Source organism: Opisthocomus hoazin, chromosome 8 (assembly GCF_030867145.1).
Source record: "Opisthocomus hoazin isolate bOpiHoa1 chromosome 8, bOpiHoa1.hap1, whole genome shotgun sequence".
NCBI classification, from domain to species: domain Eukaryota; kingdom Metazoa; phylum Chordata; class Aves; order Opisthocomiformes; family Opisthocomidae; genus Opisthocomus; species Opisthocomus hoazin.
Genome location: NC_134421.1, coordinates 33,064,827 through 33,085,651, shown reverse-complemented (window position 1 = coordinate 33,085,651; position 20,825 = coordinate 33,064,827). Strand labels below are relative to the sequence as shown.

The 20,825-nt window shown below is 42.4% G+C and overlaps 1 protein-coding gene across 1 annotated transcript; it reads right to left on the bottom strand.

Annotated features, from left to right (window-relative positions):
* Positions 1-1,788: 1,788 nt before the first annotated feature.
* TSPAN8 (tetraspanin 8) lies at positions 1,789-20,353 on the bottom strand. Its single transcript, XM_075428668.1, has 9 exons — positions 19,666-20,353; positions 19,225-19,294; positions 12,250-12,312; positions 9,424-9,552; positions 8,709-8,783; positions 8,516-8,623; positions 6,660-6,809; positions 4,587-4,670; positions 1,789-2,039 (listed from the first exon to the last, which is right to left on the bottom strand). Exons 2-9 carry the CDS (start codon positions 19,282-19,284, stop codon positions 1,986-1,988), a joined length of 723 nt encoding a protein of 240 aa, XP_075284783.1. The 5' UTR covers positions 19,285-19,294; positions 19,666-20,353; the 3' UTR covers positions 1,789-1,985.
* Between the last annotated feature and the right edge of the window lie 472 nt (positions 20,354-20,825).

The following is a 20,825-nucleotide window of genomic DNA, read 5'->3' as shown; positions in this document are numbered from 1 at the left end:
CTTCCAGCATAGCATACACAACCGGAGTGGTGTCCAAGCCAGCACACATTGTGCCCATCTCTTGTCAATGCTTATCACAAATCCATAGCAGTAATACTCAAGATTACAGCTGCCTGAAGCTAACTACTTCTGGCAGCAAGAGTCAGCTGTAACTTCCCCTTCATGTCCATCTATTAGGCGCCCACAGCTCTCAGTCACCTTTCTACGAGAGACCCTCCGGTCCTTTGTTCAAAGAGGCAAACCTTCGTTCTCATGGGAAGCAGGAGGAGGAATAGGAAGCTGCAATTCTCTCTGCATTTTGCCCTTCTACTCCCAATTTTTTCAGTAGTGATCATCCAAAAGTCCAGCTGCCATCCCATGCTCTGAATGATTGAGGCGCAGCTCCCAGGATTTCAAACCACAGGGCAGATGATAGGCACAGAAAAAAACATTCTAGGGAGGCAGAGGAACAAGAAGCCAGTGTTTGTCCTTCCAGTGAGTACAGCTGGGTTATGGAGTCATGCTTTTTCTCTGGTCCAACAAAGTTTGAATTCGTCTGGCACAGTTTCTGAGGTTCAGCAGAGGGAAGTGCAAGTGCCAGAACTGTCTGGTAGTTAGATGACTTTCCTTGGAGACACACGAATTTCTGAAGGGAACTCTCATTGCTTGGCCTAATGGCCTGAGTCCTAGGGAAAGGGTGGGGAACGGGACAGAAACTATTCCTCTGGATGTGTTTTGAAAGAAAGTGGTTGCTGCAGATGAATTTTACCTGAACCCAGTCCTGTCAGTATAAGGCATGGGCAAACATCTCTGCTCAAGGAAAGCTTTTTGTGCATTTGTAAGCAATAGTTGCATGGTTCTGTCAAGATGGGAGCAGTCTGGTTGTGCTTTGAAACAGTCATGGGTGCTTGAGGGGCATTGAGCTCCTCTCTCGGAATGGGGAAGAGCTGAGGCCAGGCCAGGACATGGCCCCATGGCTGGGCCCAGCTCAGTGGGACCCCATGGCTGGACAGGGCAGGGCTGTGAGTAGCTGGAGATCGACCGTGCTGCAGCATGGCTGGGGCAGGGGCTGATGGCCGCGGGGGGATGATGTGGGGTCCTGAGCCCTGGGCAGGGTCAGGAGAGCCCCCACGTGCTGGGCAGTGACAGTCAGGGCCCCAATGCTTGCAGGCACCTGTCACTCCAAAGGCAGGTGTGCTCCACATCACTGCTGCGGTAGCATTACCAGCCATGCCGCTGTGGTGCACCCACTTCAGGGACTCCACCGCTCGCCTTAGCCGCTCCGCGGCACGACCCCTGCCTACGACTTGCGTCCATGTGGGCTTGGGTTTCACTCTTGATGTGTATTTGAAAAATATGTGCCACTAAATCCCACTCCTGTATGTAATTTAAGCATGATTTAGGCCGGAGAGTGACCATCTAATCTGCCAAGATATGGATTTAAATGTCCCTGAAGGGCAATGAAGCTTTCCTATTTGGATGAAAGTTAGTCTCCGGGCTTCTCACAAATAACAAAACCCTGACCATGTATAAGGTGTCAAGTGCCAAACTGACCTGCTGCACTTGCAATGAAAGCACCCTGTCCCACCAGCAAAGCTGCCTGGGGGCATGCGGTTCCCTGGCGCAGCCAGCCACCACAAGACCGCCGGCAGCTGCGCAGGGTGACTCTGCTGCAGGCGGCCTGACACCCATGTGGACACGCTGCATGGTGAACTCAGAATCTCAGCATGGCTTAAAGGCTATACTCAGACAAAATAAGCTTCTCGGAAACATAAACAAAGACATTTATTGCAAATAAAAATTCACATTCACATCATTAAAACTTATGAAGTATAAGGAGGTCGTTTTGCAAATTGTGAAGCATCCATGTGCACGAGGGCTGCCATTTTCATCAGACCAGCTGCCTGGAACATGCATATATTTATCTGCATGCACCAAGCCAAATATCCCTCTATCTACAAAGGTTTTGATTTGGCTGGTGACATCGTTCTGACACTTCCACAGTTTCATTTTCTCTGGATCTGGCAGTAGAGGCTCATAGAAAACCCCAAACCAAGAATCTGGAATACAAAGACATTTCTGGTATTACTTGGCAGTCCTGGAAATCCCAGGATACAACCGATACACAGTGGGAACATTTTGTTTGCAAATGTGTTGGATTTATATGCAGGCTAAATCTGATATGCAGAAGATCTTTTCCAGAGTGATTCTTAAAGAACATGACTGTAGAATACAGCCATTTTAATGAAAACGGTATGTACAACAGGTAAGACTGCAGACAGGATGGGAAACTTTCATATGTTTAAAATATGGATTGCCTCTATGAGTGGGGAACTCTGTAACTCTGGGGTTTTAAAACACGGTTGTTAGTTGCGATGGAGCAGCAGATACTGAGAAGTTCAAGAAAACCAGATAAAATTCAATCTTTTATTTTCTAAGAAAGTTGGAGGAACTTTCTGATTCCATTGCGTGTTCTAACGGTTGTTTCCCTTTGAAATCTCCTTTTTTCCACTGTCACTCTCTTTTACGTAAACATATGTGTAAAGGCATACATCTATACATACACCCCACCGTTTTGAGTGGCAAATGATTATGCAACAAATCTTTTATACTCATTAGTAATAGATTTGGAATAGAAACGCTGAGTCCACTAAAGCAGCTGTTGCTTGTTATATGAAATTCAGTAGGGTCACCTTCTGTAGTGGGAATTACTGGGTGAAATTCCACAGCCTGTGACTGACAGCTGGAGAGATCAGAATATCAGAAAGCTTCCTTCTGGATTTAAAATTAACCAGTCTGTGGAGATGCTTCACAAAAGTGGAAGGTATCCAAATGACTTCTATGAAGGCATGAACACCATGATGCTTCATTTATTTAAGGAAGAGACAGTGGAAAGCACACAGAACACACGGGTACGGCTAAGAGGAGGGTATGAACTGACAGCTGGAATAAACCAGCAGGGCTTCCTTGGTGAACCGTGCCCGCATTTTCACTTGAACCCGAGTGAAACTAGGTCCTTCTTTTCAGTATCATTTCCACTAATCAGATGAGCTGAAACCATTAACAGCCCACAAGTGGCATAAAGGAGCAGGCAGAGCAGGGAATGCTGGAGAAGAGTGCTTTTCCTTTTCCCTTTCTTTTTGTCTGGGTTTCTGCAGAGCAGAGAGATGGTGGCCTTTGATTCGCAGTTACTTGAGAAGTCATAATAAGTTCATATCTTTGGAAAGGCAAAATGTTTATCAAGGGTAAATTGCCAGCTGACAGTTTGTACCAGTTGAGAGTCATATTGTTTATCCATGCTGTTTTCTAATCCTTTTATGATTGGGAGAGGCAGCCACCACAGAAAATGCCAACTGGAGAACAGGGAAGACTGACAGCCGATGAACTAAAGGCTGTAACTGCAGTAACTAGAGCAAAGTGACTTATAACTTACCTTCAGGACACAGATGCAATTTTACACTTCTATTATATTTTTAAAGGTCTTTTATTATTGGTGTATTTCACCTATTTTCCCCCTAAAGTCTACTTATAGGTGAGAGACCTGACCCCCCACATATAGCACCTTCAAAAACATGAAGCCTGTGCCAAGGAAGAAGTAAGTGTCCTGTCCTCTCCCAGTGCTGCAGCTGGGTAACTCATCCCTGCTTACTATTATTTTCCTGGAAATGTATTTTTGAGTTGGGGCTCTTGCCCACTCTTCTACCACAAGGAGCAATTCTCTGCCAATGATGTTAAGAAGTTTTCACTCAGAATAACAGACTGAACTCTGCACAGCAATCTTCGTCATTTCTGCTGTCTCCTCAAACATCCATCAGCGGGGGGCAGGGGAAGAGGCAGACCACAGAGGAATTGTGAAAAGAAGGAAGATTACCGAAGAAAGCAACATGATGAAATCCCCTGTTTCTTTGTTATTTTCCTCTAATCGAAGACTATCATTCATCAAGTAGCTGACAGGATAACCTCACTGTTTTTCCTCCTCTCCAGAGAAAATTTTGCATGTTTTTCTTCAGTGTATGATGAAGCGATTGAAACAAAGAGCTCACATACTCTGGTTTTTTTAGACACACAAATATGTAGACCAGCACAGGTGTGCATCAGGCACATTCATACCCCATTCTGATGGCTAAATTGTGCCCTCGGTATAATAATTTCATATCGTAATTTCTCTGTGATAAGAATACGCAGTTTAGGGGCTAAGTTTTCTTATGAGATAACTTTTTTCTCAAGTTTAAGCAGAGAAAGAAGAGGAAAAGGCCAGCTGTTCTGCCTCGTGTCTCCCTGGGGCTGGGTATCTGCACACCCCTCTGCCCACAGGGCTCGCTGTCAAGGCACAGCCTGGCTCCAGGACTGCCAAATCTTTGCAGAAAAAGTGCCATGTGATACACACATACCGGCAGCAGGGTGGTCTGATCTCACCTGAAGTTCCCAGCTCAGCAGCCATATACTGTTTATATGAAATAGCAGTAAGATTATAGCTAAGGTGAGAGGTGGTTTTCCCTTGTCTATGAATTGAGCAAGCCAGGTGTTTTAATCCCATTCCCAGTGTATTTCCAAGTAGAACATATTGCTTGTCAGCTACTAAATATTTTAATGGTGTGTACTGGTACCTCAACAACAGCCAGTCCAAAGGCGATTCCCATAATTATGAGCAGATGGTCTTTCATGTATTCCTCAATCACATCTGCACAAGGCTGAAAAATAAAACAAAATTATTGATTATAAGTAAGCAATATTATCCTAAGGTTATCGGGAATGCATCCTCTAAAATAACTCCTCTCACTCTCTCTCTCTTCATGTTAAATGAAGGCTGGTTGAATTTACTCTGGCTTGTGGCTAAGAAAGAACATGGCTATATGTAACTTGTGCTCAGAAAAAGATATCTAGTCTTTGTGTTCCCAAATATGAAGACGAATTTAGTAGCTGACCATAAAATGATACAACTTCAAATGAAGACATACGGCTGTAATGCTTAATGTTTGCGTGATTTTCAGTTGACAAGGAAAGAAGCATCTATTCTTAATTTCACTTGTTAATCATTTGCTGTTAGGAAAGAGCCAATGCAGCAATGATCAGATCTGAAAAAGAACTTCAGTTTCCCACTAATCTGATCTTTGGATTTGAAACTTCAAAGCCTATTATTAGAATTGGGCTCAACTATCAATATTTGGATATAAAACCTAGTTTAAATAATTTTGACAAACATTTGGTGGTCTTAGGCTGGGGCTGGGAGGAAGAGAGTGATCATATCTGAAGTTCTATGCACAGATACTCTCCTTTTTAATAAATGCATACATCTATTCTTATAATGACTACATCTTCCTCAGGCATTGACAATACCCCTTTTGCAAACTGTAGGGACAGCCAAGTACAGCTTAAATCCATCAAAACTGTGGTAGTGTTCCAACACTACAACTACCTTCCCCCCAAATATAGTTATATTCTTTCACCATATTTCCTCCCTCACAGTAAACACATGGGTCTTCTCCTTCTAAGAGACCTCTCATTTAAGCTGACTCAGAACTGCACTGAATTTCAAATCTTTTTTCCTGGATCACAAGAGTTGAATGTCTTTACTAGCATCTAACCCTGCAATGAAATCTGTGTGTTCTTGTGAGCGATATGTTGCACCTGCAGTAATTTCACTGATGGCTTCTCATGCATCCTTCGAGGGTTTGCCTGAGGCCAATAAGACATTAAAATGTGGCCGAAACAGCCTCTTTGTATACGTCTTATTTCCAAATTGGGTTCTGGCATCCTATACTTAACCAGACTGTTCCCTTGCTTTAAAACGGTATGTGCTTCTGTGGGACTACGCAGGGAGGAAATTAGTATTCAGGCAGGACCTGGCTAAGGAGCTATGCATTTAGAAAAGTATGCAACCAGATTTGGACATTTGCTAAAATCTGCTTTGTGCTAGGTGTTGACTGGCAAATTTTGTACCACCAGCATTCTAAAAATGCAGCTATTTTGTGTTAGTTTTCCACTTTTTTTCATAATTTTCTTTGCATGCATGCAGTCCAAATTTCCTTGTAAGGAGACAGATAAATCTTGAAGTTAATTAACTAAGCTCTCTGTTGCTCACCTACCAATATTTGAGTATGCTTTCTTGTTGCCTGCCACCGGACATTTTTGCCTTATTATTATATTAACTACCACAAAGTTTTCAAAAGGTTGTAGTTGTAGGAAATCACATTTAAGTATGCCACCATGAAGCCTACAACATGTGAGGTTTCCTTCCAGCAGATTCTGCAAAATGAGCATGAGGTTTTTTTAAAGGACTACAAAACCCCAAAGGTCTTGCATTTAATGTGTTTGTTTTTCAATATCCTTTAGCCCTTCGAAAGCCTCTGAGTCAACATGCCTACCACCAGAATGAGCCTGGGTGGGAACATAACCTTCTGAGGGAGGAATGAGACGTGCTACTCTGACCCAAAGGCATACCCTGACCCCGAAGCCCTAATAGTTTTCACCCATGGTAACCAAGCAGACTGCTGAGGTCCTAAGGGTACTGCACTGCACAGCTGAGACAGAGGCATCCCAGGAAGAGGAAGCAGCAGCGCATTTCATGTAAAAAAAAAGTATCCAAAGATACAGAACTGCTGACTATGCCAGTCACCAAAGACAACCTTGGCTTAAAACCTCTTTTTGGAAAGAAGAGTGGAATATTAGATTTTTCTTACCCTTTTATAAATGTATCTGCCTTGAAATACGGTGCAGAGATCTGTTGATAGGTTCTCTGTTTCACATTCACAGATTTTATTGCCACCAAGAGGAGTATTAAAATTTTTTCCCCAGTCTGCAGGTCCATTCAGCAAACCACAGCACTGATTCTGCAAGAAAGGAGGAAATGGGGAGATGAGGAAAAGAGTGGTAATTTGCAGTTTGAGTAGAGTAGGGGAGGGAGCTGAGAGGAACAAGGAAGGACAAATTTCCTTTCATCTTTTCCCATGTGGAAGTTTTCCCAAATTGGTATGTATGTCTCAAACACCCTTTACATTTCCATACCAGTTATAAGAATGTAAGTTCACAAGTTTAAAAAAAGAAACAAAAAAAGGAAAAAAAACACCAGATTTTCAGTATATAGTGCACAAAAAACATAAACACACTATAAAGCTAGTAATTGTCAGTGCCAGAATGGAACAGGAACATAGAATAACACTGGGTATAGTATTTTTTGAGAATAAAGTCTTCTTTCTGCAGAATATACTTGCAGAAGGTAAATTGCAGCTCTGGTAACATCTATATTTCACATCTTGAAAAGCCAGGCTGAACAACTAAAATTCAGGCACATAAAACTCTGAAATCTAGAAAAATAACCACCCTGAATGATGGTTAGCCTTTTAAATTAGAAGTGGACTGAGGAGGCCAGGGCTCCATTTGGGGTTTGTGAAACCTAAACCAGGTGCAGTTTCACTTCATGTTCCACTTCATTCAAGCCACTAAAGCTCAGGGGTGCAGACTTGGATTTGAGGTCCTCCCTCTTTTAAAAAGCAGCTGGATATGGTCACATAATTTTGTATAAAAGCAAAGGCTGTGGGACATAATAAGGCCATCTTGGTCTATTTAAAAATTAATACAGTAATTATGGGATTTTTCATTTTGCTCACCCTTCAATCATCTCTCTGGGGAGATGCTTATTATATCAGAAGAAATAAACTGGCTCAGAAGCAGAGGAATAAGGGCTGGTGGTGGAATGGGGAAGAAGTGGAAGTAATATAAGCCACTCAAATATCATTTCTTGCTTCCTTTCTTTCACCCCAGTGGCCTTTAAAAATACAGGAATTCTTTAAGCCTACTCATCAAAGTCATCACCCATTAGGGACTAAAAAAAAATTAACAGCAGGCTCTCTGTCAATGTACAGACACAGGTGCTAGTGGGAGGGGCAGGGGTCTGCACCATCATTGGTATCAGTGGGATTGAAGGGTGATACCCTCTGTGTGATACACAGGAGCAAGCTGGCACTAAGCATCCACCCTCTGGGATCCCGCAGGTGTGGGAAGACAGGCTAGGTATAAGCACAGTGAAAACAGACATCCCTTTTATCATATTTTCTTCCCCCTTCTTACACAGTAAACTATGGAATTTAATGAGTTCACAGCAACAGGATGCTCCAAGTGAAATATGCTCCTGAAATTTCCCTGATCGCTGGAGTAATCCTGTCTTAAGACTGCCGGATTGTTCTTAGCTGGCATACACTGAAGGAGCAATGTCCCTTCAGAAGGGAAAGCTGTAACAAAGGAGCATGCAGCCTGCTCACAAAAGAGCTTAGCTAACTGTCAGTCTCACTTGTGTGTTGTGTTCCTGCTCCATTGATGTTAGACACTACAGCCCAGAGAAATCATCACAGAAAACCCACGTCATGACAAGACAGCAGAAGCTCCTTGTGCAGTGTTTTAACTTATATTTGAGACCTTTCCTCATGCCCAGGGAATGAAATTCAAGTCTATGGCAGAGTAGCCATAAAACGAAGCATAGACAAATGCTAGAGATGGAACAGATAGCAACAACCCCTGCCCTTCATTACATTTTAATTACCTTTCTCTCAAACTTTTGGAACGACTCTTTAAATGCTTTGGATTCTTCTGTAGAGCTTTGCAGTGAATTCACACTTGTCACGAGAGTCTTGTTAAGAGATGTTTCAATCTGCAAGTCCAAATATTTTATTAGTTTTCAGGGTAGAAACAGAACTCTGGGAAGATATCAATGAAAATGCAAAACAATACTGTACCTGAGATCTGTACACTGCTCCTAAAATACCTCCTGTGACCTGAAGGATCAGGATCAGAAGCAGCCCAATAAAAAACTAGGAAGAAAACAAAAGCAAGAGAAAACTATAGTATTTTTGACCAACATGATATAATTTCTTCTAAGTGAATGCTAAACTTTCAGGTGCTTGAATAACCATGTAGGTAGAATGAACTGAAGTTCCAGTCAAGAGCTGCTCCAGTTATTTCTTCTCTGGTGATGAGCAAAGGGGTGCTCGAGACAGAGTGTGCTCAGTGGTGATGAAAATGAAGTGCACACCACAGTAGTGGCATGATGGGCAGGCAGCGTATACGTAGGAGGTGTTGGACGGGAGGACAGGGAGAACATTCTAGGAGGACGAGCAAAGGGAGCAGCTGGGACTTTGTGAAATTAATAGGGTTAGGTAGTGGGAGAGAGCTGGTGGAGGGAACTTCGGTGGTGGTTGGACAGAAAAAAAGCTAGTGACATGCTTGGGACTCTCTGGACGTCATCTTCTTGTTGATGAGACCATCCATTTTTTCTGCACTAGAATTCAGAAGAAGCTCAAGCACAAGCTAAGTGATGAAAACACATGATCATAGTCAAGCATTTTGTTAAACAAAACGGCCCCTATCCTCATTTGATACTACTCGCAAAGACCTCATCCATTAAAAGCAGTTGTGGCCTGTTAAAGGTAGCCAAATGTTCTTCTCTCCTACCAACATCAGCATGCACCGACTCTCCTTTATGGCACCACAGCATCCCAGAAACCCAAGGACCATAATGACGGAGCCCACAGCTATCAGCAGATCAACACCTGCAAACAGGCTGCTGTCTATCTCCAACTCCTGAAAAGAGAAGGGAAAAACATCTTTCAGCTGCAGGAAGCTCCTCCTAAAAACATCTGTATCCTCCAAAACAAGAGAATTCTTTTGTAACTAATAAATATACTGATTAGCAACCGTGGACAAAGTCTGATCCATAAGCAAACAAATCTCTAATGCCCCCTTCATAAACGTTTTTTGGGGGAGCTCAGTAGAACCTGGCTTTTCACAGTCTTTGTCTCTGCACAAGATGAAAGTTAACTTTACAGGGTAAATAAAGATCTGCTGTCTTTCAAGTGGCTTTCAGTTAGTTTTGCGTCAATGGATCTTTGCTTTTTACTGGACGTAGCAAAATTGATTATCTTTAAATCTCTCCTACGTTAACCAGATGTTGAAGAAACAAAACCTCTGTTTGTCATTAGAAGGCCGGGAACATACTCTGTGGCTGTTCCTGAGAGAACATTTCTCAGAGTGACGGTGGATGTACTAGAGAAACAGTTAGATGCATTATCCAAAGCAGCTTTCTTATCCTTTTTTTTTAGGCATGATCTCTAACATTACCCTCAGAGATGTGGCCTGTATTTTGATGTGTGGGACATTCAACTAAACAATTCATATACCTCAAAATTATTAAATATCAAATTATTCTGTTCCCAGAGGACTGACTAAGGCCAAAGGCCAAAATAGAGAAAAATGTTCAAAGAATATTTTCCAGTGTGACTGGTGCCAAGGTTAGCAAAAAATGTCTGGAAGTTGTCACATTTATCTTGTGATGGAAATTGCAAAGGTATATAGACAAGTATAATTTGAAGAACGTGTTGTTCTTTCCTCTTCCAAGTTGGACTGAACCTCCTGTTATTTATTCTTAGAAAGCTCTATTCATCTACAGCCAGAATCCTTATGGTCTGTTCAACTACTGCTCAGGCGAAACATGCGTGGGTTTTGAATGGGAACTTTACCTGCCTAGAGGCAAAAATGTAACAAAACGCTTTCAATTTTGGTTCCTACTATTAATTCACAGTTTTTAGGGAGTACTATGTGTCACTTCAGGAAACCAGTTTGGGATGCATGCATCCGTATGCTTTTCTGAATAGGAAACCTCTCAAAAAACAAGAAAGGATAATAATGGTTATGTTTTTCCAAGCTCCATTGTACCATCTGAGCCCTTATACTAGAGATGGTCACCTAGCAAGTACGGCAATTTTAGCTTCTTGTAAAATGTTGGTTGAGGAGTCAAGATTATCAAGTTTCCTCTTCCATAGCAGAGAACGGCAGAGCTCTCCAACCGTGACCTAATTTACCCCATGGCACAACATCGTCATGAACTGAGTTCTGTTGAACCCATCCTCTGCCGTCTAGACATGAGACATCTGGGATGGGCTAAGGGTAACAGTGTCACCAGAACAAATGGCAAGAAATATATAAACCTATCTTCTTACCTCCACCATCGTTTTACTTCCAGATGGGAATTATTGTTCTTAACTGACAGACTGCAGTAGAGCAGTAGAGGAGCAATCTGAAGATTTGCAACTTAGTCTATATCAAAGGCTCAATCTGAAAGCTGAAAAAAATGCTTCCGTGTCACACCTGGCCATTTTTCACTTCTATGGCCAGAAAGTCTTTTTAGAAATAGAAGTTTGCAAACTAAATTTTCAAATCCATTTACATTTCTATGGCCCAAATTCACAAGAAGAAATATACTGCTTAAACCTTAGAGTCAGACTGTTCTCCCTGTTAGTATAAAAAAGCACCAACATACAAAGACTGTGCAGTGCCTTTCAGAGAAGCACCTATGAGCTGCGAAATCAGCTTCACTGAAGGGTGGCAGAAAACATGGTGCGAGTCAGAGGCCAGTGCCACTCGGAGCACGCTTGGCAAGAGGTTGGCAGGGCCCACAGGACCAAAGGGCCTTTGCACCAAAAGAACCAGCCTCTGCTGCACGTGGGCAAGATCATAGGCTCCTCAAAATTGTACTTTCCTTACCTTTGCAGAAGAAAGTCATGAAGTCTGAAGTAATTTAATAACCCAGACAAAATCCAGGACGAGAAGTCAGGGACTTTCTTCTCCTCTCTGGAAGGGCTGTTAGGACATTTTAATTCTAAATAAAGATTTTTGAGTCTCTGAAACTCTTTCTATATAAATATGAGGGAAAAAGGATAAGGTGTTTTTAAGCAGCCTCTGAAAATAGAAGGGAAAAATCCTTGTTCCCTTTCAAAGTTGTAGTTAGTGGGGAAATAAGAATTGTGTTATTGAAGACAGCGAGAAAGGTAAAAATATTCCCCACAAACATACAGAAGTAAACCTAGGAACATGTATGACTACACTATTCTAATAGTGAAAGACACTGAAAAGTCTAGGAGCCACATGGCTCCTCATTTATCTCTCTAACACTGAAATAAATAATAAAACCATCATTAGTTTTCACTAGTGGAGAGAGAGACCCATGTTTTCCAACAGAAATCAGTGTGCATCTGCAAGAACCTGCTTCAATAACACTACAAGAAACTTCTTGTAGTCACATATCTGTGCTTACATCATTCACTTTATCTGACTGCCTGTCCACCTTGTTTAATCTTAAACATCATAAAATGCATTAATCTTTACCCACACAAACCACCACAACAAAAACATAACAAATTTATGGAAATGAAAGTGGGAAATGAAAGTGTATGCAGTAGCTTCCACATTTTACGTGGTTCTGGTATGACTGCATACATTTACCTGCTGAGCAGCTTTGCTAACACGTATCCATACAGAGACTCCCAAAATCACGGAACCACACACCTGCAGGAGAAAATAAAGAACATTTAGAAAGATCACCAGTTTTAGATTAACTTTCAGCATCCAAATTGCACCAGATGCTGGCCAAAATTCTGGAATCATTTGTCTGGCAAAGTGAAAGAAACATAAATTTTTGGAGCATAGCGTATTGGTTCATATCCAGGAAACTTCATAAGGGTAGTTAAATCTTCAGTTATGCACCAAATCCCTGATGCTTCTACCTCAGAGGACTCCACATGATTTATACTTGTGGTTGGGAAGCACACAGAAATTCTGTCAGATTAGAGAGGAATATAAATTGCTATTGTATGTATACAACATGGCTGTAAAGAACATTGTCTCGTGTAATGGAAGCATATGAGATTTTGTTAGGGGATGTTGTATAAATGTTGTTTCTAGAATTATTCAGGATGTACATCTAAAGAGATATTTGCTACAGTAAAACCATCAGGAAATGTTCTAAATAAAGTCTTTCTGCTGTTTCTTTGCAACTATATCTGGCCATCTCAAATCCTTAGAATACTCTTCCTATAGAATGCCTAGAGCTATTAATTCCATTACCTTTTTACAGAAAACAACTTGGTCTTGTACATGTGAAAATTAGACTGGGGTGACTTGCTTTAAGGAATTGAAGTCAGGGCAGGTGAATCCCAGGTCCACACACGTTCCCTAATCACTAGTTGTGCTCCTGTTTCATTGATTGTTGAGGTACAATCCCACTATGTGCCACTCACTCTATTCCTAACCTTCTTCTTGATGATTCTTACACAGAATTTATCTTTATTAAGCATTGAAAACAGGTAATTAAGAGGCTAATCAGGTGTACAGATTGCACCTACTGAGATGACTGGTATGAAAGAGAGATCACTGAGGAACGGAGACTAGTCAGATTTAGAATTATCTTCCTATGTGTCATTAACACTCAAGTATAAATGGCCTGAAATGTTGCTATGAGCTTCCCATGAAGACTGGGGCATTCCTAACCTTTCAAAATTAAAAAAGCTATTTTTATATGTTTTAGATAATTTTTCTGAAAAAAATACTTTCCTGTCAAAAAGTTTCATATAATATTGAGCATCAAAGACCATAACAACTTTAGCAGATTATTTAATATGGAACAGAGCCAGCATTCAGACATAAGTCCCACACATTTTCATGCTCTATGTATAGCTCCTGTAAGTACATTTTAAACATGAAAAGGAAAGTTGTACAATCGATGACAGCTATACCATGTTATCAAGTTTAACTAGAACTCCCCGCTGAAAGCTTCTGAAACCTACTGAATCTGCCTAGAAACGTATGGTATCGTATGACTGTATGATTGGGTCTTGTTCAGCAGCATTATGCGAGCCATGTTGCACCAGGCAACATGGGCTCACAAATGTGAACATTTCCACTGAAGCAGCTATTGCTACAAATCCAAACAGGATTTGGTTCACTGCCTAATTTGTTACATAGGACCTCCATCAAAATACAGCACAGTAGTAGAAGTAAATATAGCTGAATGTACAGGAACTTACCAGTCAGATGGGAATGGTAACAATTTATTTCATTCATTCAAAAATGAAGGTACTGTGCAGCCTGCTGTAGGTGACCCTGCTTTGGCAGGGGGGTTGGACTAGATGACCCACAGAGGTCCCTTCCTACCCTGAACATTCTGGCTTCTGTGATTTGTAAATAAAAATTTTTAGTAAGGTGTAGCTGTTTTAATCATAACAATATAGTTCATTTAGGCTGATAAAAAATGCTCCATTAGAGTAAAATCTTCCTGTTTAATTCTGTTTATTTTCATAACATACAAAGTGTACAACACACAAAGAAAAGTTTTGAAGTAACAAATCAAAATGGTCTGTTCCCAAAGAATCCAAGTCAAACATTTCAAGTTTGCTAGAATACACCTTCCTAATTATTAAGTTTTCTTAAGATCAAGTTTTGACAAAAGAAACTTTAATTTCTGGAAATTTCTTTTTTAATGAAACAGTAGTTTCCAATGGAATAAAAAGAGCTTCTTTGAAAAGGTCCTCACCCATTTTCCCAAAACTACATAGCTATTGCAGTTTTGCCTCAACCTTGCTGTGACCAAGAATCAGTGACATCATCATGGTCTCATAAACTGACCAGGAACAGAACTATTGTCCCTCAAATTCAGTCGATCCTTCTCTTCTCGAGCCCTTCAGTCTTGGTGTGATGAAGAAATACAGCCTAGCTAAATTATTATCCCCTCAGATGAGCCTACCATGACTCTGGACCAGTAGTATATCAAGAATCTGCACTTCTCAGACAAAGGAACACCAAACCTATGTGGAATTCCCCCCACTGGCACACACCTTTTAAGCAACCAGTTTGAGGGTAACAGGAGGAGGTTTCTACACGTTTGTTCCTGTTCAGGAAAACATTCACCTGGAATGCTTCCTTGAGAAACCTGAAATTACCAGTGCTAGGAAGGTCTTACACAGGATGTGGTCTATGGCTCAGCATACCTGCTAAGTTTGAGTTGCTACTTTCAGGAAACGAGGTGTTCAGATATAAGGTAGAGGGACAGGGCCACTTTGGTTGTAGAGGGCACCACAAGTCCGGAATCAACAACTAATCAAAGGTTGCTCTGTTGTTATCCGGATTGCCTCAAACGAGAATCAGATGTCAGTATTTAGTGCAAAACATGGTAATTGTACAATTTTGCATGATGTGGAGTAGCAGAAGCGGCAGCAGGTGAGATTGGATATCTTGCAAACTCAGAATAGAATCATAGAATTACAGAATGCTTTGGAATAGAAGGGACCTTTAGAGGTCATCTAGCCCAACCCTCCTGCAGTGAGCAGGGATGTCTTCAACTAGACCAGGTTGCTCAGAGCCCTGGCCAACCTGGCCTTGAATGTTTCCTGGGATGGGACCTCCACTACCTCTCTGGGCAACCTGTTCCAGTGTTTCACCACCTTTACCGTAAAAAATTTCTTCCTTATATCCAGTCTAAATCTACCCTCTCTTAGTTTAAAGCCATTGCTCCTTGTCCTATCGCAACAAGCCTTACTGAAAATGTTTTCCCCATCTTTCCTACAGGGCTGCTTCAGGTACTGAAAGGCTGCTGTAAGTTCTCCCCGCAGCCTTCTCTTTCCAGGCTGAACAGACCCAACTCGCCCAGTCTTTCCTCATAGGAGAGGTGCTCCAGCCTTTGGATCATCTTTGTGGCCCTCCTCTGGACCCGCTCCAACAGCTCCATGTCCTTCTTGTGCTGAGGACTCCAGAGCTGGATGCAGCACTCCAGGTGGGGTCTCACCAGAGCGGAGCAGAGGGGCACAATCCCCTCCCTCGAGGTGCTGGCCAAGCTTTTCATCCACCGGTACCCCCAAGTCCTTCTCGGCAGGGCTACTCTCAATCCCTTCATCCTCCAGCCTGTATTGATAGCAGGGGTTGCCTGATCCAGATGCAGGACTTTGCACTTGGCCTTGCTGAACCTCATGAGGTTCACACAGGCCCATTTCTTAGTATTTCCCAGGTCACTCTGGATGGCATCCTGTCCTTCTGGTGTGTCAGCTGCACCACTCAGCTTGGTGTCGTCTGCAAACTTGCTGAGGGTGCACTCGATCACACGAAGTCATTGATGAAAATATTAAACAGCACCGGTCCCAGTACAGACGCCCGAGGGACACCACTTGTCACTGGCATCCATTTGGACATTGAGCCGTGGACCACTACTCTCTGGCTGTGAGCTTCCAACCAATTCCTGAGCCACCGAACAGTCCACCCATCAAATCCATGTTTCTCCAATTTAGAGAGAAGGATATTGTGAGGGACTGTGTCGAGGGTTTTACAGAAGTCCAGATAGATCACATCCGTAGCTCTTCCCTTGTCCACTGGTCTAGTCACACCTTCATAGAAAGCCACTGGGTTGGTCAGGTAGGACTTGCCTTTGGTGAAGCCATGCTGGCTGTCTCGAATCGCCTCCCTGTCCTCCATGTGCCTTAGCACAGCTTCTAGGAGGATTTGCTCCATGATCTTCCAGACACAGAGGTGAGGCTGACAGGTCAGCAGTTCCCAGGGTCCTCCTTCCTACCCTTTTCAAATATGGGCACAATGTTTCCCTTCTTCCAGTCACCAGGGACTTTGCCTGACTGAGATGACCTGTCAAACATCATGGAGAGTGGCTTGGCAACAACATCAGCCAATTCCTTCAGGACTCTGCGATGCATCTCGTCAGGTCCCATAGACTTCTGTATGTTCGGGTTCCTCAGGTGGTTACAAACCTGATCTTCCCTTAAAGTGGGAAGGCCTTATCCCGCCTGGACCCCATCTTGCAGTCCATCAGCTGGGGAGGGGCGAGGAGAGAGGTTGCCAGTGAAGACTGAGGCAAAGAAGTTGTTGAGTACCTCAGCCTTCTCCTCATCTGTTGATGCGAGTTTGTAATTCTTGCTCATCAGGGGTGGCACGCTTTCTTTAACCTCCTTCTTCTGGCTGACACACCTGTAGAAGCCTTTCTTCTTGGTCTTTGCATCCCTCGCCAAGTTCAGCTCCAGCCGCGCCTTGGCCCTCCTGACCTCATCCCTACACCACTGGGCAGCATCCCTATACTCTTCCAAGATACCTGTCCCTGCTTCCACTGTCTGTGCAGTTCCCTCTTGCCCCTTAGTTAGTCTTAAGTTAAAAATATTCAACTTGGACTCTTTGGGAATAGACCATTTTGAGTTGTTATTTCACAACTTTTCTTTGTGTGTTGTACAGTATGTATGTTATGAAAATAAACAGAAACAAAACACGAAGATTTCACTCGAATTTAAGGATTTTTAAGCTAATTTAAGATTAACTTGAGGACTACTGAAAGCTCCATATAGGCACCCAGGTCCAAAGAACAGGTCTTCAAAAGCTCATGCTCAGGTTTCTTTCGCCAAACTGGCAGGACGCAAAACTCTGTGGACGCGCTGGAGCCCAGCGTGGGGCTCACGGGGCTGTAGATTCCCAGGGGGCATGCGTCGTGTAGTGAAGCCAGAGCCACTTTGCAGAAGTAGCTTGGACTATTCCAAGGCTTACACGCTTAGTGCTATGCTGTAAGAGCTGCTTAGAAAAAAGTATCAGACGGCTGGAAAGCCCATTCCTGAGTCCCCTAAGAGGGGCCACTCCCAGAGAGATTGCAAAGGGCTTGAAATGAAAGGACGTCAGGTAAATACGCAGCCGTTGCTCTTATCTAGTTAAGGTTAAAGTCACCTTCATTTCCCACTATCGGTTTAATTTTCTACTTGCCAACAGCCTTGTGCACCAGGGAGAGCAGCAGTGGGTCCAGTGACTGTAAAGACATCACCTTTCTCTGTACTTTACAACAGTAATTTAATGATTTCCAGGAATTAGAGAGAGGAATGTGAATCAAAGAATTCAGCTTCATTGTAGTCCATTGGCCCATATTCTTGTTTGCACCACGTCTGTTCTTCCCTGCCTTGGTAGTACTAAATGACTTCCTCTAAAACAAATAACTATAGCTGCTTTCCTCTCCTCCTCTATCCCATCTAGGCAGTCACATGCACAGCAAATGCTCTCAGCATAATCTTCCCCAGAATGGACTATAGATTTTCCTACCTTTGGCATAAAGATAGGTTTGGGAATTTTGTTCCACACCTGCTTGTTTTCTGAGCTTTCAGAAGGATCCATCCAGGATCCTTTTCGAGCATCAGATCCTATTTTTTCCTAGGAAACCCATGCTATCTATCACTTAAGGCTTATGTGTGGGGCATTATTCACCTGTTTGCTTCCGAAGTAGTTTGGAGATTTTCTAATGGCAGTCTGAGACATTTGCCTATGTTTTCTCTTATACTAAATACAGATGAATATGGACAGGAAAAAATTCCTCAAGGGAAGGAATTCCAGGTCAGAAACTTATGGACTTTTTAAATACCATTGCAGAAAAACTTCAACACAGATGTCGCATATCTTCAGTCTGCCTTGATGGAGGTGGAGGAAGGAGAGGGGGGAAGCAGTCCAAACCATCACTGGCTGGTTAGGAATTTCCTTGTGAGGTCCACAAGTGATGAAAGAATTTTACTAATTCTTCTCATTTTGGCTAGCCACAAATTTTCCAAGGCTACTGTTTGTGGTCCCTTTTGAAAGGTATCACCTTTTCACTCGAAAAAAATCCCTTGAGACAAAGCCCATAGCGTGGCTCGTAGTTTCACTTCTGGTTTCAGTGAACCTCTGGTGAACCTGACAAATCTCTCTCGGGAAAGCTGACAGTGAGGTTGAACCTTGAGAGAAATGTTCTTTAGCTCAAACTTTTCCAGAGCTTCCAGGACCTGAAATTCTTGCAAACCAGCTGAGATGTAATGAACAGCCAAATACAGTTCAAACGACACCCAGAAACCAGCCTGCTGCCCCATGCTGTATCTGCCTTGATACGGCTATTATCAGAACTGCCAGCCCACACCATTTTATACACATTTACTTTCCGCCAGCAGAGACTAATTATGACACTGAACATAAAGCAAAGAACCACAGAGAATGATATGAAAACCATTGATCAAGTAGGAGGCTAAAAATACAAGTGAATTTTCTATATCTTCTGTTGCAACTACATTTTCAGGATTGTGCCATTTGAATGCAAGCATCAGACAATAAAAGCAAGAGAAAGATGCATTGTAAGTGGAGAGTCTGTTATCTTCTGACTGAAATGAGTGATGTCCCTTGACACGAGGGGCACAATATGGACAGGGAGACAGACTCACAGCTGGTCTACTTTTGAATGCAGAGAGAAAGTTCTTTTGAAGGAAAAAGATAAAGGGAAGGGCAAAAATTAAACATGTTCTCCCCTCCCTGATTTAGAATCCTACTCTGGTTCCACTTATGCTCTATTCTCTCTACAATTCCTTCAACTACATCATTCAGATAATGATGAACACATTTTATACGTCACTAATAACAATTTAAACATCAACTTACCCAAAATATGAAGTTGAAGATGAACATGGAGTACTTCATGCAGCTGCTTACGCCCGCCATTTTCAACAAGCTGAGATAAAAACAAGCACTGTATAAGCTTTTCTAACAGTTTGACCTTGGTATAAAGGTTGTTCCTGCTCTTTAGAAAACCTCTCGAACTACTACAAATACACCGTGCTCCGCTACTGAAAGCAAAAATTGTGACCAAGGCATCGACAACTATTTAAATAGTTCCTATACCACAGGTAAATATTAACCAGAGTATTGGGGAAGCACTACCAGGCGTCACCACGGAGTCTCCAGACTCTTATTGAGTCTTTGTGATTCATACTTTTCTGCAGTCTGGTTAGTCTTGTCCTACGCCTCGAAAGTAAACAGATAATGCTGCGAAAGTCATAGTTTCAAGAGAAGGAGAAGTGAGTGCAAAAACATTTTACAGACCTGCTTTTAAGAGGTGGAAATGACTGCTTTTCTTAATGCCTTTAAGTTACAGAGCTTGCTCTTTCGTTGCCCACTGATTATTGGCAGCATTCATTCCGTTGTGTTTGCTGTCCCACTCCAGACATTCAACTGGCATAAAGGGATGGGTCCATGCTATCCCGGCACAGGGGGGGTAAGGAGCCTGCCACCATTTTCTCCCTCTTGTTGTCTACTTCAGATCCTTCTCCTCTTCCTCAACAAATCTGGACCCTGGGAACCTGAGCACTGTGGTGCACAAAATGCCCTGCTGTGCAGCTTTCCAAAAATGTTGTGAACCCCAGTACAGCAATCATGGTTCTGGCGTCAGATGCAAGATACGTCCCACCAACAGGAGCTAGATTCATCCCAGAAGACAAGGCAATAAACCTGTTTTATTAGTTTTGTTTTATGTCTTGTTTGTTTTCACTTGTGCTCCTCAAACTAGGAATCCAGAGGGGAAAATAAAGGTATCATTGCTCTGTTTTTGCTATCAGCCCGTTTTCTGGAAAAGCCCCATACAGCAGTCCTTGGAGGGATGAGAGACAGACAGCGGTTCCCCTGGGTTCGTCATATGAAAAAAAAGCTTTACTTTGCAGGTGAGCACAAAGGATTTAAATGTGAGAGATTAAGGACATGCTGGACTGAACTGATTTATGAAGCCTCCTTGGCCCAAGCCCATTTTTCAGTCTTCACTGTCAGTTCACATTCTTCAATTCTGCTGTCTGTACTGGAAAAAAAATGGGGAGTGTTAGTATATAACACACCTGTAGATGGTGACAAAAAGATGTAACTTAGAGCCTGGCTTTTGTGGGATCCACAAAAAAAAAAAATCTACTCTACACTGAAAACAACAGCTGCTCTCTAAACCAGCTTTTAATGAAGGTGTGATGTTGTAATCTCTCCATTCACTTTCACTAATTATATTTAAACAGACACAACCATTCCCATTTTTGTGAGTGGCTCTATACCTGAGTTTGACTTTCTGGGCTCCTTTCTGGAGTAATACTCTTTTTTCTAAGTCTAGAAGGTTGGCTGTCTGACTAGCTTGTTTTGCAATATCCACCCTGAATCTAAAAATGTTCCTAAAAATAATTGCACTCATGAAATACAGATTTTGTACGGACTGGGAGAAACAACTCTGT

Excerpts from the sequence above, each read along its gene's own strand:
- TSPAN8 (XM_075428668.1), bottom strand. The coding sequence starts at position 19,284 with ATGGCGGGCGTAAGCAGCTGCATGAAGTACTCCATGTTCATCTTCAAC. Across the intron at positions 8,784-9,423 it reads GTCGGTGCATGCTGATGTTG|TTTTTTATTGGGCTGCTTCT; the intron begins GTAGGAGAGAAG and ends TTTTCTTCCTAG. Across the intron at positions 2,040-4,586 it reads TTGGACTGGCTGTTGTTGAG|ATTCTTGGTTTGGGGTTTTC; the intron begins GTACCAGTACAC and ends TTTGTATTCCAG.